This window comes from Naegleria gruberi (assembly GCF_000004985.1).
Source record: "Naegleria gruberi genomic scaffold NAEGRscaffold_85, whole genome shotgun sequence".
NCBI lineage: Eukaryota > Heterolobosea > Eutetramitea > Acrasida > Naegleriidae > Naegleria > Naegleria gruberi.
Window position 1 is genome coordinate 94,538 of NW_003163242.1, and position 25,379 is coordinate 119,916.

The following is a 25,379-nucleotide window of genomic DNA, read 5'->3' on the forward strand; positions in this document are numbered from 1 at the left end:
GGTTGATGGAATTATTAAAAACAACAAGTCTGAAAAAATGCTCCGATTTGTGGGAAGGAAAATCCCATCATCGAAAGGCTTCCAATCATTATTGATCAATAGTAATAATAATAATAATACACTATCATCGGTGTGTTGTACTCCGTCATCACTCTCTCATAATAGTGGAGTGTATTCAAAATCAATTTTTAATAAGCCTGTTTTATTGGAAAATAATAGTAGTAGGAATTTTACAAGTACAACTGTAAAGAGAGCAGAAAGTGTGGAGAAGGAAATTAAAAAGGATGAAGAAAATGTAAAATTAACAAAACCATCATTATCAGTTATTAAAAAATTAATAGAAATTGCTAAACCAGAAACTAAATTACTTGCCACTGGTATGGCTTGCTTAGCAGTGAGTGCTGCTGTTTCTTTAATTTTGCCGATTGGAGTTGGTAGACTTGTAGATACTTTGGCTCTTCCTCCAGAACAAGCCACTGAACAATTAAAATTAATCGGATATGGATTATCTGGTCTATTTGCTGTCTCTGCAGCTGCTGTGATTGGAAGATATACAGCTGTTCAAACAGCAGGTCAAAAAATTCAAAAAAGATTAAGAAAGAGATTATTTGATTCATATATGAGACAAGATGTTCAATTTTTTGACAATACAAAAACAGGAGAATTGGTCAATAGATTGAGTACAGATGTTGAAGTAGTTAGTGAAACAATTACACATACCATTATTTCTGGTATGAGATCATTAGTGGAAGCATCAGGCGGTATAATTTTATTGTGTTTCCTCAGTTTCAAACGTAAGTTGAAGCACTACATTTAACTAATCCATTTTTAGTTACCGGAGTTGCAGTTTCAATATTCCCACTTTTGGGTATTGGTGCTGTAGTATATGGTAGATATGTAAAAAAACTCTCTAAAAGCTATTTGGATGAACTTGCAAAGAGTACTGCCTTTGCACAGGAAAGAATTTCAAATATCAGAACTGTAAGATTATTCTCTGCAGAAAAGAAGGAAGTCAAAAACTATGAAGATAAAATTGAACATGTTTTCAATTCAGGAAGACAACTTGGTATTGCAAGAGGTGTATTTTATAGTGCTGTCAATTTTGGTGCTAACATGTCAATGATTGCTGTTTTAGCATTAGGTCAGTATTTTAAAACAATGTAGTATTTTTAATATTTTTTATAGGTGGTTTTGATGTTATTTCTGGAGCTTTAACTGTTGGTAAATTAACAAGTTTCCTTCTCTATTCCATTTATGTTGGTATTTCATTTACAAATTTGAGTCAAGTATATGGTGATGTTATGAAAGCAATGGGTTCTAGTGAAAGAATTTTCGAATTAATGCACCAAAAACCATTAATAGAAGTTAGTAGAGATCACGGAAAACAATTAGACAAAATTATTGGAAATATTGTATTTAATGATGTCACATTTTCTTATCCTCAAAGAAAGGAAGTTCAAGTATTGAAAAACTTTAATCTTAATATCAAACCAGGTGATGTAGTAGCTATTGTTGGTATGAGTGGTAGCGGAAAGAGTACTATTTTATCATTGCTCAGCAGATTCTACGACGTTGACAATGGTTTAATTACAATCGATGGGGAAGATATTAGAGGATTGGATGCTACATGGCTCAGAACACATATTGGTGTTGTTTCGCAAGAACCAGTATTGTTCGATATGACTATTGAGGAAAATATTAGATATGGTATTCCAGAAGGAGTTGAAGTAACAATGGAACAAATTATTGAGGCAGCCAAGAAAGCTAACTGGTAAGTTGAACAAACACAACAATATGTTATAACTTTTAATCAGTCACGAATTCATCATGTCATTCCCAGATGGTTACAATACAAGAATTGGTGAGAAGGGAATGGGTTTGTCTGGTGGCCAACGTCAAAGAATAAGTCTCTGCAGATCTATTCTCCTTAATCCAAAGATTTTGGCATTGGATGAAGCAACTTCTGGTAAGTTTTAATATTTGCATTTTGAAAACTAATATCCTGTAGCTCTTGACAGTGAAAGCGAGCATTTAGTTTCTAAGGCATTAGAAGAAGTTATGGCAGATAGAACTGTCATTATTATTGCACACAGATTGAGTACAATCAAGACAGCAGATTATGTAGTTGTTTTGGATGAAGGTTCCATCAAAGAAGTTGGTACTCACGAAGAATTATTGAAGAATGATGTTGATGGAATTTATCATAGATTAGTAACTAGACAAATGGTTGGAGCAACAAAAAATTAAATTATTATTTTAATGTAAAGTTAGTGATCTTTTTTAGCTCCTTCTATTACTGATTCACATTTCCATTTCTTTTCCTCGAAATTATATTTCCACAAACGAACTGAGCCATCATCTCCACTACTAGCAAGAACAGTTCCACTCAAATTCCATTCAACTTTCCAAACTTCAGAATTGTGTTTGTGTGTTTCATCAATGTCCATTAACTCGATAGATTTCGTTTCAGAGTTGAGTTTCCAAATTCTTACAGAGCCATCCTTAGATGCTGATGCAATTAAATCGTAAGATCTTCCTAAATTTGGAGCCCATGATACGTCATGAATTGGTTGTGAATGACCAATTAAAGGAATGACTTGAGTAATATTTCCTTCATTCACAACAATGGATTTCAAGGCTACAGAACCTGGTGTGTATCCAACTAGTTGTGAGATATTTTGTGCATTAGGAATAACCTGTGACGGAATCCATGCTTGCCATTTTCTATTTTGTGTATAGTGCCAAATTCTTAATTTACCATCTTCACATCCAATAACCATCATTGGTTCTTTAAACCTATATGGACACCAACTCATACAGTGAATTTTTCCTCCATTATTAGCATCAAAATCAAATCCGATACTCCAGTGAGCAAGATTCATCACATCAAAAGCTTCATAGACACGAACTTTCCCTGATAGAGAGCATGTAGCAAGCTTTAACCCCAAGTGCTTCGGTGCAAATTTAATATCTACAACATCATCAGTGGAATCGACAAGAGTTGCCTTCAAAAGCCAGGATCTTCTCGATGCATGAGGATTATTCACAGGATTAGGTGATGTATTTTGAACAGTAGAATTATTGACCATATTTACATTACCACCAACCATTACACTATTCAAGTTGGTAGAACTGGAAGAACTTGGCAAATTACCACTACTTGATGAATGATCCATTCCTCCACCAACAATTACTCCATTTGAAACTGGTGATGTATTTCCATCAACTCCATCATTGGTAGTTGTGTTTGAAGTTGATGATGAATTTTGAATAATATTTGATGTTGAAGAAACAACTCTTTGAACAGTACTAGATTGATTTGATGAAGGTTGTCCAATAATTCCTTGTGATATAACCAATGGTGCTAAACCACTAGCAGGTCCTGTATTTGCAGGCGGTTCTTCCCAAATACTAACAGTATGATCATAGGAACATGAAGCTAAAACTTGTCCGAATTCTGGATGAGCCCATTCAACTTTCCAAATACTTCCATTATGTGCTTTCCAATCATAAACACATTTCCAGGTTTTTGATTTACTTGGATCCGAATATTGATGATTAATAAGATTATTATTTGTATTAGGACTCTGTGATGAATTATTCACGGTAGCAACATCTACTTTATCCCAAACTTTAATATGATGATCACTGGAACAAGAGGCAATACGCTCTCCATAGAAATCATACTTTAGATCGTGTAGATAATAATTGTGTGTGCTGGGAAATGTTTCAACAATCCTCTAAAAAGCAATACATAATAAATATATCATACAACAACATCCAACAAATTACATAAAAACATCATTATCACCATATAAAATCCGATCAAGATGATTAATTTTCCATCAACACATCAACCAATAAAAAACTCACCATGATTATTTTGCGATTTTATTTTGAGCGTGTTTTTAAACTCCGAATTTTTCGTCGTTTCATAATCGCAATCTTCAAGTAAAACAAAGCATATTATTACATCATGTTGAAAATAAGATATTAATAGTATCCAATTAATATTAATTATTATCAATGTGTTTAATAGAATCAAAGATTATAATATTGGATTTATCATCTTGAAAAAAAATGAAATATTCGAAACAACAGTCAACTCGCACAGTTGTAGGCTTGATTGTCCTTGTACTGATGTTGTGTTCTTGCTGCTGGTTGGTTGTTGCCAATTCTACTACACAACAACAACAACAACTAGAAAATTCCATAACCAAACACGATTTGAAACTCTTGAAAATCTTGGCCAAGTTGTCAAGAGGAAAATTAATGAAGGAATTGGGTGAAAAGTTTACTCACGACAATACTATTCTTGCTGGTAAGTGTTTTTATTAGAGTTGTGGATGTTTAATTTATATATAATATTTTGTAAAGATTATAATTTTGTCAATGGAATGAAAGATATTCTTCCACATATGAAAGTAATCATCAAGACTGTTGTTGTTGGAAGTAACATGACAGAACCAATGGTTGTTAAGGAACAAAGAAAGGAATTTAATGGTGAAATGAAAAAGTATTTGCCAGAGATTTTTGGTAAATTCAAGAATGTTTTTGGAAACTTTGTAAAGGATTTGAGTTCTGACATTAATTTTACAATGCCAGAAAAATCATTGTGGAAACAATTTTTGAAAATTTCCAGAAGAGCTCACAAGCAATTTGTTAAAGGAAAGTGGAATCATTCTGTAAAAGAAGTCAATAATAAGGATGCTCTCTACTGGAGACAAGTTAAGGATATGATGAAGCAATTCAAAACATCAAACGAAACTAATGTTCCAAAGAAATCATCTTCTCAACAAGAATTTAAAACAGTCGATGAAAAACAATACTGGAAAGATGTTTTGAAAATGATCAAGGAATTAAAGAAAGATTCCAAGCAACCTGTTGATGCCAAGAAGGAAGAAGACAGAAAGTATTGGAGACAAGTTAAGGGCATGATGAAGGAATTCAGAAAACCACAAGATAACAAAAAGGAAGAAGACAAAAAGTACTGGAGACAAGTATCTTCTCTTATCAAATCATTTGGTAAAGATCGTATGAAGAAACCTTATGGTTTAGTTGATGAAAAGAAAGAATCTGATCGTACATATTGGATCAACGTAAAGAGGATGATTAAAGAAAACTTTGAATCTCCAAAGAAAGAAACCTCTCCAAAAGATGTTGCTTACTGGCGTGATGTTCACAAGATGATCAAGGACGTCTCCATCAAGAAGAAATTGGATCAAGATCGTGAGTTTATTTCCAAGCCATTGGAAAGAAAATTGAGAAAGTGGTCACCATCTCACAGAGTTCTCAACAAAAAGCTCAGAAAAGAAATGAAACCAGCTCTCAAGATGATCACTTTAATCTCCTTCCAATCATCTGGTAATTCCACAAAGGAAATTTCAAAGAATTTGAAGCAAGTATTGTACAATGTAGTTCCATACCTCAAGGAACATGCCAAGAAGGGTGGAAAATTGAACATTTTACAAGTAACACCCCTCATCAAGGAAGGTGTTAAGGATATGATAATCAGAGATACCAAATTAATGGGAAGCACCTTTAGAAAGAATATGTGGAATTTAATAACAAAGCTCAACAAACACATCTTTGAGAATCCAACCTCTTTCAAAATGGAGGGATTAAAGTTGCCATTCAGCATGTTGAAGAAGATGAATAAGACAATCAAATCTATTAGAAAGATTGACGATTTTGATATGCTTGCTGATTCTCTTTAGATAATAATACATTAATTATTTCTCTCAGTCAAATCCACAATCTTTCTTATAGTTATGATCTTCATCTTCTGTTGGATAAAAGTAAAAGCAACTCCCCCTGGTGGGCTCGAACCACCGACCTGCAGATTAACAGTCTGACGCTCTACCGACTGAGCTAAGGGGGATTACATGTACTAAGAATGGTTTCCACTAATATACAGACAAACGTCACTTTAATCAAATTTGTTAAATTTATTGTGGGAACATTTACTGAACTCTGATTACAAAATTGAAAAAAAATGTCAATATTCAATTTGCACCCTCTTAGTTTGCTCCCTGTTTTATATCATCTATTGCCGTTCATGAATGATAGGAGCATACACAGACTTGCACAATGTTCCTCCGATTGTCATGAATCTATTCGCAATATTAAAAGACGAGAATTGTATTATTTAATTGATGAAGGAAATAAATTGGTAGGTGATCCGATGATAATAAGAAGTATCGATCAAGTGGAGTGTATCAATGATCCTGAAAGTATTCGAATTTCTGCAATGATTGATAGGAGAGAGGCAGAATTGTCAATTATATTTCCATCGTATGTGAAGGATTTTTTGCAAATTTGTGGAGATTTGGATTGTAGATCGAGATGGGATGATTTTTATCTTCATCCATCTAATATGATGCTTCCTTTTGAGGATTGGGAGTTTGTTTCAAATTCTCCATTAAAAACCAAGAAAGTGGATCAATCAACATTTTGAAAGGTGGCAACGAGAAAAATTGCTAGTGATTGGGTATTTAAAAACAATGAGGGCATGTTTGGTGTTGGAAACTGTGACAGGTGTTTTGTACTGTTTTAAATTTAATAACTTTACCAAATTACTGAACTTTACCAATTGGTATAAATCATTCCCAACACAAATAGGGAGTAAATTAAGGAAGAGAATTGATAAATTCAAAGAGGAACAAATTTTAGAGACAAAATATACAAACAACACACCAATTGTATCAACAGGAAAATATAGATACCTGTCAATGGAAAGGAAAAAGGACCACAATATAATTCATAATGTAATGCAATCAGGTTATATTGAAAATAGCCTTCCTTTTGAATATAGAGATAATCCAGATTTCATGTTAGAGTATATAAGGAGAAATGTTGCTGCTTTTCTTATATGTTCAAAAAGACTTAAATTTGATCCTAGTTTTGTAGAGAGAGCTAATGAAATTGATTTCTGCATGGCATATATTAATGATTCTAGAAATTGGAATAATACTATGAGATTTAAATATGGCAAGGTTGTAAATATAGTGGATGATTTTCTTGTAAAATATGTAGAAGGAAGACAGATAGTTCAAGTTAATAATAATTACAACAAGAAGGAAAATGAATCACCACCTCCAATTAATGGAAATCCACTAATTGCCAATCATAAACCAGCCATGGTAAGAGTGAAAGAAAATGGACTCTACTTAAAGTATTGCACCGAGGAATTAACATCCAATAGAGACATTGTATTTACAGCAGTTCAAAATAATGGAATGGCTCTCTCTTTTGCTCATGTAAAATTCAGAGAGGATGTTGAGATAGTTAGAGAAGCCCTTTTCAATAATCCATATTCTATTCGATTAATTTCTACATCATTTCTTGACAATAATGAAGAAATTATTCTAAATTTTATGGCTAGAAACTTGTGCAACTTTGAATACTTAATTCCTTCCAAGTATACTTCAAATTTCGACCTGATGAGAAAGGCCATTATTCTCAATCCTCACAATTATTCAAGAACATATCCACCCTCAATAACTCTTTCACTTAATAATGAAAAAATTAAGACACTAAGACACGATAAGGAATTAATAATTCCCTATATTTGGTTTAATCCAAACAAAATACCGGCATTAATGAGAAAACTCCCAATCGAATGCATCGACAGGGATGTAGTCTTGGCTGTCATACTTGCACCAAACAATTTCAACTGTTTAGACAAATCATCTGATTTTATATTGAGGAGAAAGATGAAGTATAAAGAGATTTTAGATATTAAATACAAGTTCTCCACCAATATACTCATCAACTCAATCTCAATATCAACAATGAAATCAACCTCAATTAATCAAGTTTAACCTTAAAAAAGAATGGCACTTTTAGGAGTATTGTTAAATTGGCTTTTCACTACCATGATAAATATTACTACACAATGTAAATTTCACAATTTACCAATTTATTTGATATTATTATTAAATTTACCCTCATTACAATCTCTCAAAAATGTCGTCACTCGATTTAGCAGAGGATTTTACTCTCCAACCATCAACGATGCTGCTAGTAGTCGACAAGTACATGTTTTGTCATATCATTTCCTTCATGCCCTATTTCTATCAATCAAAATTTAAGCGATTAAACAAGTATACCTTAAAGTGGATCGAGTACAATCAAAAGTATTTACTCATTCAGAGGATATTAAAGTTCACTTCATCAGAGGAGATGAAGAAGAAACATCCCGATTATTATGAACATATTGTAAAGGATTCAAATAGAGTTCTTTTGGAATTGGATGATTTGAAACATGTGGAGAGGGAGGATTTTGTTAAATGTGATTTATTTTCAATTATGGAAGATCCAGAGAAATTATTGGAATTTATCAAACAATTTTATTATCTAAATGATAAGAGATGGCTATTGTATTGGAATAATGTTGGAGATGCATATTTCTCTCAGAAAACAATCTATGATACTGACATGTTGTTTGATAGAAAGTATGAGGAAGCATTTCAGTTGGAAGGAAATGTAACAATGTTGGATGAGCAAATTGCCAGACATTTCTTTATTAACTTGACAGTAATTGGTGTAAAAACTCTATCAGTTCCTCTTCCACAATATTTGGACACGCTGTACATGGTAGGGATAGCTGGCGTGGAGTTCTTATTTAGTAGTTTGGAACCCTCTTCAGGAGAGCCATCAACGTATTATCATCTGTTTCACAGGGCAATTCCATTCTTTACCAATTGTTTCACAAGTGTCAGGAAGAAGAAAGGCATTAAGAAAATTAGAAACTGTGTACCTTTAAAGACCAATATTCAATCAAGGAAACGAGCTGAAAAGTATTTGTTACAATGTGCACAGGCCCACAATGTTCATCCTTCCCTTATACCACTTGGAGAGCTTTTCGTTTATTCCATGTTTGACAAGGAAAAGAAATCTCAACTCAATTGGGAAAATGCTGTATATTTCTATGAAAAATCTATAATATCAGTTTGTGAAAAGTTGAGAAATGCAGCTGTTGGCAAGGAAATGGACATTACTCAATTTTTATTCACACCAATATTGGAAATTGCAAGAAAAACCTATCTTTCTGAAAAAAGTGAATCAAAATTTTTAACCTCACTCAATCTATTTCACCAAGACGGAACTGTAAAAGAAAATAAGGAACGATTGGAATATCTTTTAAAGTTTGTGGATCAAGAATGTTTTACTAATCTTTCTCTTCCAATTCTGGTTAGAATTCTCGATTCTGAAACCAAGTCAAAATTCCAGAAATTCTACTTACACACAACACTCCAAATCAAGAAATTCAAATTGGAAGATTATAAACTATACAGTTGGGAGAATGATGTTATGAATACTGCTTTAACATTCATGCCCAAGAAAGAAGAGCTACCCAGACCAGCAGAAACCAATTCACAACAAAAACCAACAAAGCAAAAGAACAAGTTCACTAAAATAAATGTAGACTAAAAGAGGTTTGAATTAAAATATTTTACAAAATAATTTAGAGCAATTTTCTCAGCTTTTCCTTAAGAGATTCACCAACAGCATCACTGTTATTTTCCAAGAAGGAAAGCAAACCATCACAAACTGAACCTAAATTACCTGAAGAACATAATGAAAGAATATCTTGCTTGACCTTTTCACCTCTCAATGTAGCAATGGCTTGTGTAACAGTTTCCTTATTATCTTCAATCCAAGACAAGAATTCTCTATCGTTAGTCCAAACTTGTTCATTATTGATGACCTTTTGTCTGAGGATTTCTCTCTTGATAGATAACTTGTTTGATTGAGCATCTACACATTCACTTAATTCCTTCAACAAATTGAATTCGAGAATCTTTCTCTTCAATCTCCAGTAGAAGTAAGTTCTAGCAGTCTTCCAAGAAATGATTTCGGTAATAACACCCTTAGCCTTCATTCTACCTGGAGTATCATGGAGATCAGCAAAACATTCAGCTACTTGAGTATAAATTGGAATCAACTTTTCAACTCTCTTACCCATCTTGACCTTGATTTCATCCTTTTCCTTCAAAGAAATGTCTGATCTTCCCAATTCCTTGGCAAGGTTAATATATTCAGCATCCAAACGTTGAATAGTAGCAACAATTTCTTGCTTTCTGTACTTAATTTCAACAATACCAGAAGCTTCCAAAATACCACCCTTGGACTTATCATCAGCAAACATTTCCATAACATCATTATTGATCATTGGATCAACAACAACCCAAGCACCACCTCTCAATTCACCATTTGGTGGAATGTAAACAAAAACTGGTTGCTTGTAATTGGTCAAAGCATCAACAATGTAAGAACCAAACTTGAGGATTTCATCAAACATATCTCTTTGACCACCAGAGAAACCTCTCCAGTTAGCAAAGATCATGAGTGGCAATTGTTCTCCCTTGTTGAAATCATTGATTGCTTGAGCAGTCTTGAATGCAGAATCTGGATACCAGACTTGGCCAGATTTTTGAACTACTCTTTCTCTAGAGTTACTATCAGCAGGATCAGCAGGAATAATTTGTTCATAGGTCTTTGTGTCAACAGCAATAACACCCATTGGAATACCACCAAGTCTAGCACGAGCAACAATAATATTCTTTGCCCAACCAGTCAAAGTTTCAAAGAATGAGTTCTTATCAAAGAAACCACTCAACCATGTTGATTCTCCATTTTCACCTTCAACAGTCTTACCAACCAACATTTCTCTAAAGTCATAGTGGCTACCTTCAACTGGGAGGTATTGAATTTGACGTTCAGGATCATCAAGAGTCTTCAAGATTGGAAGTGCAGAACCAACTGACTTTGGAACATATGACAACCACTTGAGAGCATCCTTGATAGCAAGATAGTCATCCTTAGCAATCAAGTGAGTGACACCATTAGGATTCATGATTTGAATACCACCCAATTGCAAATTACTGGTATAAACTTCTCTAGACAAAACCTTATTCAAAGCACCAGCACCAGTGAGCAAGATAGGAGCTTTTCTATTTTGAATAATTCTTTGACCAAGACGATTAACATAGGCACCAATACCAACACTTCTTGCAGCAATATAATTCATAGTGAAAACTTCTTCATAGGCACGAGAAGTTTCACCAGCAATCATACCAGATCCTCTCAAATTTTCGACACCAATACCATTTTCCTTACCAATAATGTCAATAATCTTCCATCTCTTTTCTCCGTTAACTTCAATTTCAACAGCATTGACAGAGTTGGTCTTTTGAAGTTTTTCGTAATCATTTGGAGTGAGGTAAAGATATTTGAAGCCCTTAGTGCTATCATTTGGTTCGTTCCATTCAATCTTGAATAATTCTCTGACTTCATCAGCCAAACCAATTCTAGCACCAGAGTTGGCAGCAATGTAGAATCTTGGAATCTTCAACTTTCTAGCCATTTCACTAGCCAATTGGAATACTTCATCTTCAATAACACCAAAAGAACCAGATTGATATGTGATATCGTTGGCAATTAAAATCATATCTCTGCCATCCTTAGCTTCTGGAGTGAACAAAGTAACCTTCCAAACAACCATACCACATGTATTCTTACCTATAGCATTCTTGACTGGATTTTCAATCAAGAATTTGCCAGTTGTATCGAGAATATATTCAGTAAGACTGATGAAAGTGCTTGGAATGTCTTCCTTAGTCAAATCGTTATGTTCTTTCCACATGGAACGAACAACTCTTTCGAACAAGTATGGGAAATCATAGACATAGGATGTATCATTGTTGTGAGCAAGAACTCTCTTTTGATCAACAGCTTGGAGAATAGGGTGAGGAATATTAACATCCAAACCTTCCAATGGCTTCTTTTCACCAACAACAGTCTTGTAAACGGTTCTACCAGTAGTTTGATCCTTTTCTTCTCTGTAAACGTCCAATGTAAGATTGTAACCAGTGTCATCAAGAGCAATGAATCTAAAGGTTTGTGGTTGAGAGGTTCGGGAGAATTTAGCAGTGAATCTAACTTCAACTTCACTAACTCTCAACTTCCACAATCTCTTACCATAAACCTTTTGGAATCTTTCAATAATTTCACCTACCATATCTGCCTTGACAACAACTTCAGGTAAGAAATTGACGAAAATGTGATTAGCATAACTAGTTGGGTAATTCTTATCAGCCATAGCAATTTCCAAAGCATTGATTGAGGCAACAACATATCTTTCAAGTTCTGAAATTTGCAATTCTTCAGGATTTTCTTCAGTGAAGATATCACCTTGCAATACCAAAGTACGAACGAAGAATCTCTTATTCAAGAAATCATATCTATTCAAACCAAGCTCCTTCTTCTTTTGACCATAGAAAACGTGAACAGATGGATCCTTACATGGGTATGGAGTAATGTTATAATTAGATAATTTCTTAAGGAAAAGTTGGAAGGCAAGTGTAGGTTCAATATGTCTGTACATTGGATCTTCGTCATAGTTGAATCTTTGTCTGAAAGTAAAGTAGAATGGCAATTTATCTTGAACTTCAACGACAACAGTAACTCTCTTAATTTCGTTATATTGGAGAGATTCGCTGTGCTTCTTCAAAAGGTTAGTAAGGGATGGGAGAAGTTCAACATCATTTGGTGTTGGTCCGTGAGCTCTCAACAAAATCTTCAAAACATTAGTATTGTCAGCATCGTCGTTATTTTCAAAGATCTTCATAACATCTGGAAGGTGAGCATCAATATCACTGACAGAATCAAAGATAGCCAAAACACCAAAACCAATGTTATCTTCAGTCTCTGAGAGACTGCTCAAACAGTCCATAGAAATAGAACCAACAATACCATCAGACTTTAATGAACCTGAAGTGGACTTTTCAGTATTCATAAAACTAAATTCAACAGTCTTGAACTTTGGTTGGGAGGTAACTCTTGAAATATCAATATCAAAAGTACAGTATGCCTTTCTGATGTAGACTTCAGCAGCCAAGTTAGCAATTCTTTCATCTGGATCAGAGAAGAATTCAAGAAGAATGTCGAAACTATAGTTAGACTTGACAATTAATTCCTTCAAACAAGCAAGCTTTTGTTGATTATCAACAGCTTCAAGTCCATCCTTAAAGTATCCTTCCATTTCATCCTTCATTCTTTGCTTAGAAGGCAATCTACTTGAGGTGAGGATGTGTTTAGCAGCAACAGCAACATCACTGAATTCTGGAGCAACAAATGAAGCCAATTCATCCAAAAGTGGAGTTGATTCCTTAACCATGTCGAGTTCTTCAATAATTTCTAAAAGAGAACGAATAACCTTATTCTTACTGCTAAGTCTAAAGTGGGAGAGACCAATTTGGTAAGTCTTGTTGAGGTTTTCAGAGTGTTTTTGTCTCAATTCAAACCAAACAGCTTCTCTTCTCTTACCACCAGTGGTATCAAAGATCTTTTCAGTTTGAATATATTCTTCAAGTAATTTGGCGAGAGTGGAGAAAGCATGTTGCTTGTATCCATTATTGAAGAGTTCCAAAAGTTCAAAAACTGGTTTGGCAGCGATGAGGAATTCTTCCTTCTTAGCTCCTTCAAGACCACTTTCAAAGTTCTTGAAAATAGAAGTAATTTCCTTAACTAAATCCTCATTGTAAACATCTTGGGTGTGATCATTATCATCCTTGCAACAATATTCGTCGTATTCAATCTTTCTCTTTTGCAAAAGGTTATTGACTTCTCTAACCAATGATACTGGTAAGAATTTTCTCAAAACTGAAAGCTTTTCAATCATTTCATGGATAATAACATTTCTATCACCGAGTTTTCTGAGTGACAACATGGTTTCTGAGAGTTTGTCATTGAAAATGAAAGCAGGATAATCATAACCAGCCAACAAGTTTTGAACAGTTTCCAAAGCAGAAGAAACAACTCTATTTGGAGGAAGTCTTGCATTAACCTTAGCAGCAGGAGGGAATTGGCCTTCGAATGGAAGTGATCTCTTAACTTGGGATTTATCATCAAGATCGATTATAGCAATGATATCTCCTTGGTTAACACCAGTACCATCAACAAGACAGTGATTAACTCTACCTGGAAGTGGAGCATAAACAGTGACAATCATCTTCATGACTTCCAATTCAGCAACTGGAGTATTTGGTTTAACATGAGCACCATTTTCAACCAAATACTTCATGAATTTACCACTCAATGTTGATCTCAATTGAGATGGATCGAATTCCTTAGTAAACATACAAACCTTACCGTCAAGTGTAAGTTTGAGGCCCGAAGGTTCTTCACTGGCATAAGAGACGTGTGATCCATTGTCAACAACAATGAGTAATCCAGAATCTCTCAATTCAGACAATTCAGCTTCTATTGTAGATCCATTCAAAGCCAAAGTATATTTGTTTGGTCCACTTCTAACTCCGTCAACTTGATATTTAATATTTTCATAAATAAGTTCAATAGAGTAGTGTACATCAACATTGTCAAATGAAGGAACCTGTCCTCTTTCAACAGCCAAAATCCAATTCTTGGCTCTCTCGGAAACCATTCTGTGGAGAGTATGGACTGCACCACAAGTAACTACTAAAAGTGTATCAGGCTTTTCCAATTTAATTTTCTTTGAAATAAGATTATCCAACCATGATGTTGTATAATTGTTATTAACATAATCATCAAACTTCAAAAGTGATTGTAAATATTCAGCTGTTGTTCTGATTTCGCCTCTGATGGCTAATTCAGAAAGTGTTGAAAGCATAGTCTTTCTTGCTTCTTCTCTTGTTTCACCCTTTGTGAAAATGTGACCGAATTGAGAATCAGAGAAAGCGTGGATGGCACCTTGGGAACGAATTGAGAAATATCCCCAAACGTTTGGATTTGTTCTAAAGTTAAGTTCAACAACAGAACCACAAGTTGGTTGGAACCCACTTTCTGGATTTTCAGCTGTAACACGGCAAGCAATAACGTGACCAACTGGAGGTTGTCTCCTAGCAGCATCGTTAACATCAATTTGTGGTTCAACAGTGTAGAGATCCTTCAATTGAACACCAAAGAATCTTCTAATATCTGGAATACGATTTAATGATATTCCCATAGCAATTTGAAGTTGGATAGATGGAATATTGGTGAGTGTAATCCATTCTGTGACTGGATGTTCAACTTGCAATCTAGGATTCAATTCCAAAAAGTAAACATGTTCAGTAGCAGGTTCATAAAGATATTCAACTGTACCAGCACCACTATAATTAACACTACGAGCAAGTGTGACAGCTGCAGCTTCCATTTTATCAATAACGTGCTTTGGAGCAACTGTAACTGGACCTTCTTCAATAATCTTTTGATGTCTTCTTTGAACGGAACAATCTCTTGAATATAATGCGAGAGCATTACCATGTTTATCAGCAACAACTTGAACTTCCAAGTGTCTACTTTCACTAGAGAGTTTCATCAAGAAAATAGGAGATCCCGGCACTTCATTTTTAACTTGTGAAAATCCCAATTTCAATTCAATATCATTTGCTACTTTACGAATACCTTTACCACCACCACCTTCAGAAGCTTTAATCATTATTGGATATCCAATCTTATTTGCACATTTCAAAGCTTCTGATTCAGAAGTGATACAACACTTTAAATAAATGTCTTCAGGAATTGGTAAACCACTCTTTGTAATATCGTAGTGAACCTCGGAACCAGACCATGGAATACAAGGAACACCAGCTGCTTGAGCCAAAATTGTGGAAGAAATCTTGTCTCCCAAAGCTTCCATTGGTACACTGTCTGGACCAATAAAAGCAATTTGTCGTTTAGTTTGTGAAAGTGAAAATGGAAGTTCTGGATTTTCACTAGCGTGTCCCCAACCTGGCCAAACTGCATCACAACAAAATTGTTCAGCAATATCTACTATTAATTTAACATTGCTGTAATTGTTATAATTCGATTCACCTGGTACTTTGACTAATTCATCAGCCAATCTAACATATTCGGCATTGGCTTGGATATCTTCAGGTGTAGCCATTACTACGAATTTAATTTCATCTGATTTACCAAAAACTTCATTACACCATTTTCTCATTGAACGAATTCCTTTAACTGCGGCAATACCATTGTTTGCTATCAGTATCTTTTTGATTATCTTGTTGCCACCCATAAAACTAACATATTCTTCTACACTTGCGAAAATGCCATGATTAGATTGTGTAGGAATAACTGGACTATCTGTTTCCATCCTTTATGTTGTTGTTGTTGTTATATTGATGAATTTTTAGATGATGACAATCAATACTAAAAGGTTATTTGATGATTGTGTGGGTGGAAAATTTGGGTGATTCAAAAATGCCGCAAAAAAGCAAGGCTTTGTTTTTTACACCTCGTGTTATTTTTTTTGATTCTTCCTGAACGTTGCAGGCTTGTTTTTGGAAGGGAGCACAAGTGAGGGCTGTGTGTGAAAAGAGGTTAGCAGTTTAACAATGTTGCTACGGCTTCTTTTTGATACTTCGTTTTGCTCAACTTGTTTGGAATACAGGTGGTGAAATTCTCAGCCAACACACAAATAGAGGTGAATAGAAATTTTAACTTCATCTCTATATAATGGTAAGGAAATAGAAAGTGAATAGTACAATGAATAGAGTGAGGTGAGAGATTCAAAGCAATGCTCAATGGACTCCTTCTTAAAGTTCGCACCATGCACAATTTATTCGGACATGAAATCAGTGTCATCAATTCCATTAGCCTGTTGGACAACGGTTATTAACAAATTGGATTGTAACTCTTTAAGAATATGGGACGTTGGCTACTGAGGTTTACAATAACATTCTAAAAAACAAATTATTGGTGAGGAATCATTAAAGCGTATGATCATTTGTTATTAAATCTACTGAGGTGTTTTCTAGGTTCAATAATCAGAAGTTTCAAGAATCAAAAAAGAACGATCAAACTATCATTATTACATTAATTACTAGAGATTACACACAAACTGCCCGGTGTAAATGATCCGAAATGGATCTTTTCCTTAACAAAGAAGAGTTATTTTACTCACAAGAACTTGTTCCTTTACAATTAATAATTGAAATTCAATTTTTATCCATTGTAATCATCATCTTCATAGCTGTTTGATTTGTGTTTTGGAATAAAAACAAAATCGTCACCAGGCTTTGGAAGACCTGCAAGCTCTGTTAATGTGATCCAATCTTTGCCATTTGATGAGGCCATTAATGTTTCCAATTCATTTCTTCCTCTGTAGAGTGGTGGTCTTTCATTTAGTTTGATTGGCAAACGTTCCAAAAGTCCAACTGGTACATATCTACACAAGAATGAAAGCCATTCCAATAAAAATCTACGAGTCTTTGAAATACCAATCTCATCTGCACCATAATGGTCAAGTCCATATTTAACAAAGTTCTTTAACATCTCCAATCTTTCACTTGCTGAAATGTCAATAGTATGTTGTTGCTCGATTTCTCTAAATAACCATGGTTTGATAAGGGCACCACGACCAATCATTAAGGAATCAACCTTATCAATATGTTCATACCAATCTTGATAATTATAAATATCACCATTACCAACCATATAAACTTTTCTATTTGCCTTTTCTGAGTAGGTTTGAACAACCTTGGAGCAATCATAAATGTATTGATAATCTGCTTCCTTTGTATATCTCATTTCTCTTGATCTTCCATGAAGAGTCAACCCATCAACACCACATTCACAAAGGTCTGCCATAAGTTTGTGAGCAAAGTTCTTTCCAGTCTTGCTACCAGTTCTCATTTTAACAGTAATAGGAATTGAAAGAATTTCCTTCATTCCTCTAACAATACCAACAAGTTTTGTTCTCTTTTCCATCATACCAGCACCCATACCAGAAGAGCAAAGAGTATTAACTGGACATCCACAATTAACATCTACAAAATCAATATGAGGGAATTGTTCATCAATAAGTTGTGCAACTCTTGTCATGGTAGCAGCATCCTTGCCAGCCAATTGAACTCCAAAGATTTTTTCAGATTCATGTCTTCTCAATAATGAAATATCTCCTCTTTCTCCTTTCAAAATAGAATGACTGAGGGCCATTTCACCAATTGTAATATCACATCCATAATCTTTACAAATACGTCTGAATGGTAAATTACCAACAGTTGTCAAAGGAGCAAGATATGTTTTTCTTGTAAAATCCACTTTCTTGATCTCACTTGGGTGATATTTAGTTTCCTTATAAGTTAAAATGTCATATTTTTCTTCCTCTGGAACGAGTTCTCCTCTTTCAATCATTTTTTGTCTAACTATTTGTTGTTGTCTTTGTCTGAATAAAGCTTCCTCACTCTTTGATCGTTCTTGAGCTTCCTTTTTACCATATTCTTCGACATGTTTTGTTACTTCCTCAGCCTTTTCAAAATTGTAAGTCTTCTTTCTCAATTGTTTAATTACATCAAATTCAACAAAATTGAATTCTCCTTGAGGTCTAGCAATATGTGTATTTTCATCCGCATTATTTGAATCTGCATTCTTTTCCTTCTTCTCCTTTTTCATTGCATCCCTGGTTCTATTGTGGAAACTCTTGGCTTTTTTAGAATTCTTATTGTCACCTTCATGTTTTCTTTTCTTTTCCGAATCATTATTTTCAGTTGATGATGGAATATCATCAGATTTTGGCTTTTCCATAATAATATATTCAAGTTTTACTGGTGCTTCTCCCTTTCTTCTAACATATTCTTGTTGTATACTATTATTATCCGATGATGATTCAACGGTTGTTGATGAAGGTTGTTGTTCAGTTGTATTTTCAACTGGTGTTGCTTCTTGTTGTTCAGACATTTTTTAAATCAATTAAAAATTGCAACAAGAATTTCCAACATGCATACACGATGAGCTGGCAGTGGCAAATAGGAAACATCAAGTAATAATGATATCATTTAATATTTCAGTATAACAATTAGTGGACAATAATTGCACTACAAGAAATTGAATGTAATTATTAAATCCAAAAATCCGAAATTAAAAAATCTTCTGCGAGCATATTTTGGCAGCACCATAATTAATTAACAATCCATACATCCAACGAGAATCTAAAATTCTTTCATATTAATTGAATCCGAAAACTAGATTAATTTTCCCATCACAAAGCCTCTCCTGAGTTGCAATAATAAATCAACACTGGCAGGAGGCAAACAACGTTGTAAACGCAATTAAAAATGACAAATTATAAAAAATGTTGAGAAGAGCTGCCACCATCGCTTCCAAGTCATTCCAAACAACTTCCTTCACCAAGCAAAATATTGCTGCTGGTTTCTTTACACAACAAAATCAAATCAGAAACTATGCTCCTGCTCAAGTTCAAGTTGAAAAGGGTACCGTTGCTGTTATTTTGAGTGGTTGTGGTTATCTTGATGGTAGCGAAATTACCGAAGCTGTTAGTGTTATGGTTCACTTGTCAAAGAAGGGATACAAGCTTGCTTTCTTCGCTCCAGATATTAACCAAGAAGAAACTTATGATCACTTGACAAAGAATGTTGAAAAGAATGAAGTTAGAAACATTCGTACTGAAGCTTCTAGAATCACCAGACAAAACGTCCTCAGATTGGACCAATTCAGACCACAAGCTTTCGAAGCTCTCATCATTCCAGGAGGTTTTGGTGTTGCTAAGAATTTGAGCAATTATGCCGAAAATCCAACCAACTTCAAGATTCATCCAGAAGTTGAAAAGGCTATCGTCTCAACTCATGAAGCCAAGATCCCAATCGGTATGTGTTGCATTGCTCCAGTTTTGGCTGCTAAGGCTATTCCACAATGTTCTATTACTTTGGGTGATTCTGATCCATCTGTCACTGAACATGCTAAGTCATATGGTGCTAACTGTGTTCCAAAGTCAACTTCTCAAGTTGTTGTTGACAAGGATAACAAGTTGGTCACTACTCCAGCTTATATGGGTAAGAACCCAACTGCTTTTGAAGTCTTTGATGGTATTGGTTCTATGGTTGATTCCGTTATTGAATTGACCGGATCAAAGAGTGATGAAGATGGTGAAATCGATTTTGGTGTTTTGGAAGAAATTGCTGCCAAGAAGATTGGTATGGATAAATTCACTAAAATGAAGGAACAATTTTACGGAAAGCCACTCTCAAAGTAAATTATTTCGGAATATAATTTATAAACAGGGCAATTACAATTTTAAAATTCATAATTAATATTTAATTTTATTGTTTTTTGTATTATTATTTGCCGCCTTTTTGTTGTATTTTTAAAACAGAAAAAACTACAAAAAAAATGGCAGAAGATCTTGAAAAGTTACCAAATGGTAGAATTACAAATGATTACCTCAGAAAGTTGTGTAAAAGCAAGGGTGGATACATGACCGAACACTTAAATGATAAACTCTACCTACAACATAAGGGTGTGTCAAAAATTGAAAATTTGGAAAAGTTTACCGGAGTGAAGGTTCTTTGGTTGGAATCCAATGCTATTCATGAAATTCAAGGATTGGAGGAAAATAAGGAAATCTCTTGTTTATATCTTCATGAAAATTGTATTGAGGAAATTAAAGGAATTTTCCATTGCACAAAGCTTCATACACTGAATTTGTCTTCAAACTTTATTACACATATTCCGGAAGAGTTGGGACTGAACTGTACAAATATTCAAACATTGGATTTGAGCACAAATGCATTGAAAACAATTGATTCTGTGAGAGGTCTTCGTTATTTAACATCATTGAACATTTTAGATCTGAGTAAAAACAAATTGTTTGAGGAGTTGACCAATGGAATGGACTATGAGCAAACAATTGAGGAATTTTTAACTATTCTCAAATCAATCAAGGATTTAAGATTATTGAGACTGGAGGGAAATGAAATGCTTAAGAAGATTCCTAATTATAGAAAGAAGATCATTGGAAGTTTACCAAGTTTGACCTATCTGGATAGTATGCCAATTTTTGATGATGAAAGAAGAACAGTGACTGCTTGGATGAAAGGAGGCCTTGATGCTGAAAGAGAGGAACGAAAGATAATGGCTCAAGAAAAGAAAGATAAAGAGAGAAGAAATTTTGAAGCATTTGAACAATTAATCCAACAATCAAAGAAGGAAGAAAAGGAGAAGGAATCAAAAATTGAGAGGGAACAAGTCGAAAAGAAGGTTGAAGAACAAAAAGAAGAGGAGGAATTAGAAATAATTGAAGATGTTCCTATCCGACACATGTCATGCCAGATTGAAGAGTTAGTTCTTGAGGATATCACAAACGAGGAAGACACACAAGAAACAAAACAAGATTTAATTTCGAGCCCTCAAAATTTGGCAACCCAAGAGGTCTCTAAGGCTCAAGAAATAGTGGTGAACATGTCTGAAGAGACTGTTGGTGACAGCTTATTTGATATTGAGTAAACATTGTAAATAAATTATTTATTCGCTCATTGTTTTTAAAATTCTTTCCATCTTTAAGAGTTCTGCTTTTTCCAATTTCTTTTAAAGGTTTAAATCTAAATACAATTCAAAGTACTTACAAATTGTTTTTGTAATGCAAATTTTTGCATATCTGAGAGACTCTTTTTCATCAAATTTTCTGAAAGGTCATCAACTTTTCTCCTTTGATCTTCCACTCTTTGAGCTAATTCTTTCACATTAGCATTCTGTGATACTTTGCTAGAGTTTGTACTGTTTGAGCTGCTTCCAACTTTTGGTGTAACATCTCTAATCTCCTTTACCTCTTTGAATTCTTTGATATTCAAATCTGGACTACTATCAGAAATGCTTGGAAGATTGGATTTTCTCATCAATGGAATTTCCTTTCTCATAGGGTTAATTACAGTGGAGCCTCTCATAGAGGAAGATCTCAGACTACTAACAGACGAATTCACAGAAGAAGAGGTAGGCCTCTTTTTAACTGATTGTTTCTTGGCCATTGAAGAGCTATTGTCATAAGGAGTATAGCTGATAAATGGCTCAATGTGTTCATATTTTTCAACTTCTGGATTGAGGTTGTACATTTTCTCAATAAACTCATTCTTTCTAATTAAAAACTCAGTTTGAATTTCCTCTACGTGTGCTTTAAACCTTTCATAATAGCTTTTTGCAGTGACATTAGGTCTATTCTTCTTCTTGGTCGGTTCTGATTTATCCTCTTGCAGTGAGTATATATTGTCCTTGAATGTCATTAAAAAGTGTCTCAGGTTTTCCTCATTACTTTCTCTATCAAAATCTTCGAATGATTGTACAATATCTTCAATAATTTCTTGATTAACAGACTTTGAGCTCACAGAACTAGGTGTAACTTGACCTGTAAAATCATTATACTTTTGTTCGATTTCTTTTAGCATTTCTGAAAAATAGGAGTTATAAAATGTACTTGTTTTTGACATTATGTTCAACTCTTCCTGTTTCATTTGCAAATCCAATTCAAATAAAGTCTTTTGAGCATGGAAAGCTTTTACAAACTGTTTGATAGCATCCTCAACTTCTTTTGAGGTTTTAGAATTACCTATTCTTGGTAATTTTGACATCATTTCAGAGGAACTCATATTCATTGGGTTGTAATATTGACCATATGAAGAGCTAACCTCCTCGGAAGAACCTTTCACTTTCTTTGGCAATACTAAAGAGAGCTCTACCATCTCATTCAGTACTTTTGTTATGTTGTTAATTGTAATATCGGTCAATAGTAAAAAATTAGTATCTTTGACTTGACTTTTGTTAGCATTAAGCTGAGTTCTTAATCTATACAAGTTTCTGTACACGTGAGTCAAATCATTTTCCAACTCCAAAACTGTTGACACTTCGAGATAAGGTATATCATCATTCTTAGAGTAATTGCAAACATTTTGAACTGAATCAGTACCTCCTGAGTATTTACATTCCATAAAATATTTTTGATTTTCTGCTTGTTTTGTCAGAATATTATAGTTTCGAATCTTTTCTTGCAACATTTTACCCCATTTTCGTAAATGAGATCTTTCTATAGGAGAAGAATCCTCTTCCTCTCCAACTATTTCAAGAACAAAGTTATCAATATCCGTGACTGCCTCTGCCTTGATATTTGTACATTTCGTTAATAATTGAACCTGTCTTTCCAATTGAACAATTTTGGCACGATAGGATTTAATAATTCTGGCATCATTATCTTCATTTTCCATCATCAATTCCTTATTCAAGTGTTTTAAATCCTCAATTTCCCTCCTTAACAATTCATTTTCTTCCAATAATTTCTACATATTTTAATAATTTAATATATTCCATCCATCACATGATCATCATTAGAAAATCCAATGCACAATAACAACTCTCATACAAACCCTTCGTTCGACTTCATCAAAAGTATTCCCGCTAAAATTCATTTTTTTAAAGTTTGAATTTTAAAAACTGTAAATCGGTTATGAGGTTAAATTAGATAATGAATTGAATAGAATGATTTGATAATTGCTCTATAGGTTAGTTGACATCTGTAACAAGTGATGTAAAACCTGAAGCATTAATTCTTTAATCCAGATAAAGATTTAAAAAATAGCTCAAAGTGTTGTATGCTGCTGGAGCAGATCGGAAGAGAAGTGTATTAATTCTTCATCATACAAAATTTGAATCATCATCAGTTGTGGAGAAAAGAAATATATCAATTAGTAATATATTAAATTAGGATCATTGATTTGTTATAAAATATGTTGTCATCAAAGGTAACTAAAAAGTACGAACCTATTGTTCCAAAACCTCTCTTTTATGGTTCATTGGTTGTAACAATTGGTATTGTGATTGTATTGCTAAATCATGCCTATAACTTGTCTCGGGATTTTATTACATCAGGACAGGCGATCTATCCAATGAGAGTTGACAAAGGATGGTTTATGGATTTTGAACAGGTTTGTTTCAGTTTGATTATTCGGATAATAATAATGGATTTAGGATTTAACAGATCCACAATGGAGAAGTTTCAGACAGTTTATTCCTTTATTATTAATTGGAGCAACTGTATATGTAATACTTTCTAGAATTATCAGACATTTATTATTCCCAAATGTTTGTATTTTAATTATATTATTTAATAATTTTATTAATTTGAATTAATTAGAATTATAAGGCTACTCTGATTTATTACTTGCTATTTTCTGCAGGATTTATTTATTTCCTTTATGGAAATTGTGTAATATTTCTTATTGGAATTACTCTTGTAAATTATTTAATTGGAAAGATTTTCAAATCAAGTAAGCTAAATACTATTGTATCTTGGCTTTTCAATTTGACAATTTTATTTACTAGTAAGCGATATAATGGATACTATTTCCAGGACTTCTTTTTACCTGGTTCTCTAGAACAAAATAGAGGAGTTCTCGATTGGGAAACCTATTTTAATATCTTATTTTGTAGATTAATTAGTTATAATATGGATTATTCAGAACAATTATCAAGGGTCCCATCTGATTCAATCAATGCTACTAAAAAGGAAGATGAACAATGGTCAGAATATAGACAACGTCAGGAAACATCTTTGAATATCGAGGCTGATTTCAATTTACTCCATTATTTGGCCTACATTTTCTATACACCACTCTTTATTGGTGGTCCTGTTTGCAGTTATACTGCTTTCATTTCTTATGTAAAATATTCCACCCAAAAAGAACTCTCATATGGTCAATTAATATGGCACACTATTAGACTTGTCGCTTATATTATTTTATTAGAGATTTACCTTCACTTGTTCTACACTGTTGGTTTCAATGATGTAGGATTCTGGAAAGAGGGACTCTGGAGAGGAAAATTCACTCGAGTTCTCCCTCCTTTTTCAGTTGGTGTCATTGGTATTACTACTCTAACATTTATGTATATGAAATTCTTGATTATTTGGAGAATGTTCAGATTGTGGGCTCTTTGGGACGGAATCAATCCTCCTGAGAATATGAATAGATGTGTGAATAATAATTACCTTGTTTCAGATTTTTGGAGATCTTGGCATAGATCTCTCTATATGTGGATTTTACGTTATCTTTACATACCACTTGGAGGAAGCAAATCAAAGGTTTGGAGTGTTTGGATTATTTTCACTTTTATTGCATTGTGGCATGATCTTTGGTGGAGATGGCTTGCTTGGGCATGGATTAATTGTTGTTTATTGATTTTGGAAGCTGTCTTTTTCTATGCTATTCTTCCAAGAATGTCATGGATTGAAAAATTGAGACAAAGAAGCAAGTATACATTTGCTTTCTTGTGTGGATTTTCTGGAGCTATCAGTATTATTACCCTTATTATTGCAAATCTTGCCATTATGCATGGTTTTGCTGATACTCCACTTTTCATTCATCAACTCTTCTTACAACCAGGTGGTTTTGTTTACTTTTTGACAATCTTATTTGCACTTCCTTTTGTTGTAATGGTCATGATTCATAAGAGAGATATGGAAAGAATGGCTGGTGATGAAAAGAAGTTTTAATCTCACAAACTCATCAATTTGAGGAAGTAAGCTTTGATTCTGTTAAAAATGTCTGTGGAACGTCACTTTTCATCAATAA

At 33.9% G+C, this 25,379-nt stretch overlaps 10 protein-coding genes and 1 non-coding gene across 11 annotated transcripts; 7 read left to right on the plus strand and 4 right to left on the minus strand.

Moving 5' to 3' along the window:
- Positions 1-37: 37 nt before the first annotated feature.
- Positions 38-1,977, plus strand: NAEGRDRAFT_75788 (uncharacterized protein; the record flags this gene model as incomplete). The annotated part of the gene is made up of 4 exons (XM_002669202.1): positions 38-794; positions 833-1,141; positions 1,186-1,771; positions 1,815-1,977. The coding sequence occupies 4 exons, from the start codon at positions 38-40 to the stop codon at positions 1,975-1,977; spliced, it is 1,815 nt and encodes a 604-aa protein (XP_002669248.1).
- Positions 1,978-2,229: 252 nt separating this feature from the next.
- NAEGRDRAFT_82198 (nucleoporin SEH1) lies at positions 2,230-3,890 on the minus strand. Its single transcript, XM_002669234.1, has 3 exons — positions 3,874-3,890; positions 3,447-3,740; positions 2,230-3,411 (listed from the first exon to the last, which is right to left on the minus strand). The coding sequence occupies exons 2-3, from the start codon at positions 3,509-3,511 to the stop codon at positions 2,268-2,270; spliced, it is 1,209 nt and encodes a 402-aa protein (XP_002669280.1). The 5' UTR covers positions 3,512-3,740; positions 3,874-3,890; the 3' UTR covers positions 2,230-2,267.
- Positions 3,891-4,080: 190 nt separating this feature from the next.
- On the plus strand, positions 4,081-5,730 carry NAEGRDRAFT_59983 (uncharacterized protein; the record flags this gene model as incomplete). Its single annotated transcript, XM_002669203.1, has 2 exons — positions 4,081-4,321; positions 4,378-5,730. 2 exons carry the CDS (start codon positions 4,081-4,083, stop codon positions 5,715-5,717), a joined length of 1,581 nt encoding a protein of 526 aa, XP_002669249.1. The 3' UTR covers positions 5,718-5,730.
- Positions 5,731-5,808: 78 nt separating this feature from the next.
- On the minus strand, positions 5,809-5,881 carry NAEGRDRAFT_t815. The gene has a single exon. It is a non-coding gene; the product is annotated as a tRNA-Asn (tRNA).
- A 622-nt stretch (positions 5,882-6,503) lies between these two features.
- Positions 6,504-7,823, plus strand: NAEGRDRAFT_75791 (uncharacterized protein; the record flags this gene model as incomplete). Its single annotated transcript, XM_002669204.1, has 1 exon — positions 6,504-7,823. One exon carries the CDS (start codon positions 6,504-6,506, stop codon positions 7,821-7,823), a length of 1,320 nt encoding a protein of 439 aa, XP_002669250.1.
- Positions 7,824-7,968: 145 nt separating this feature from the next.
- NAEGRDRAFT_54328 (uncharacterized protein) lies at positions 7,969-9,435 on the plus strand (the record flags this gene model as incomplete). Its single annotated transcript, XM_002669205.1, has 1 exon — positions 7,969-9,435. One exon carries the CDS (start codon positions 7,969-7,971, stop codon positions 9,433-9,435), a length of 1,467 nt encoding a protein of 488 aa, XP_002669251.1.
- On the minus strand, positions 9,429-16,251 carry NAEGRDRAFT_59984 (uncharacterized protein). Its single transcript, XM_002669235.1, has one exon. The coding sequence runs from the start codon at positions 16,124-16,126 to the stop codon at positions 9,470-9,472; it is 6,657 nt and encodes a 2,218-aa protein (XP_002669281.1). The 5' UTR covers positions 16,127-16,251; the 3' UTR covers positions 9,429-9,469.
- A 2,849-nt stretch (positions 16,252-19,100) lies between these two features.
- Positions 19,101-20,104, plus strand: NAEGRDRAFT_82202 (glutamine amidotransferase domain-containing protein). Its single transcript, XM_002669206.1, has one exon. The coding sequence runs from the start codon at positions 19,106-19,108 to the stop codon at positions 20,021-20,023; it is 918 nt and encodes a 305-aa protein (XP_002669252.1). The 5' UTR covers positions 19,101-19,105; the 3' UTR covers positions 20,024-20,104.
- Positions 20,105-20,160: 56 nt separating this feature from the next.
- Positions 20,161-21,273, plus strand: NAEGRDRAFT_75795 (uncharacterized protein; the record flags this gene model as incomplete). Its single annotated transcript, XM_002669207.1, has 1 exon — positions 20,161-21,273. One exon carries the CDS (start codon positions 20,161-20,163, stop codon positions 21,271-21,273), a length of 1,113 nt encoding a protein of 370 aa, XP_002669253.1.
- A 95-nt stretch (positions 21,274-21,368) lies between these two features.
- Positions 21,369-23,021, minus strand: NAEGRDRAFT_75796 (uncharacterized protein; the record flags this gene model as incomplete). Its single annotated transcript, XM_002669236.1, has 1 exon — positions 21,369-23,021. One exon carries the CDS (start codon positions 23,019-23,021, stop codon positions 21,369-21,371), a length of 1,653 nt encoding a protein of 550 aa, XP_002669282.1.
- A 516-nt stretch (positions 23,022-23,537) lies between these two features.
- Positions 23,538-25,300, plus strand: NAEGRDRAFT_75797 (uncharacterized protein; the record flags this gene model as incomplete). The annotated part of the gene is made up of 2 exons (XM_002669208.1): positions 23,538-23,735; positions 23,945-25,300. The coding sequence occupies 2 exons, from the start codon at positions 23,538-23,540 to the stop codon at positions 25,298-25,300; spliced, it is 1,554 nt and encodes a 517-aa protein (XP_002669254.1).
- Between the last annotated feature and the right edge of the window lie 79 nt (positions 25,301-25,379).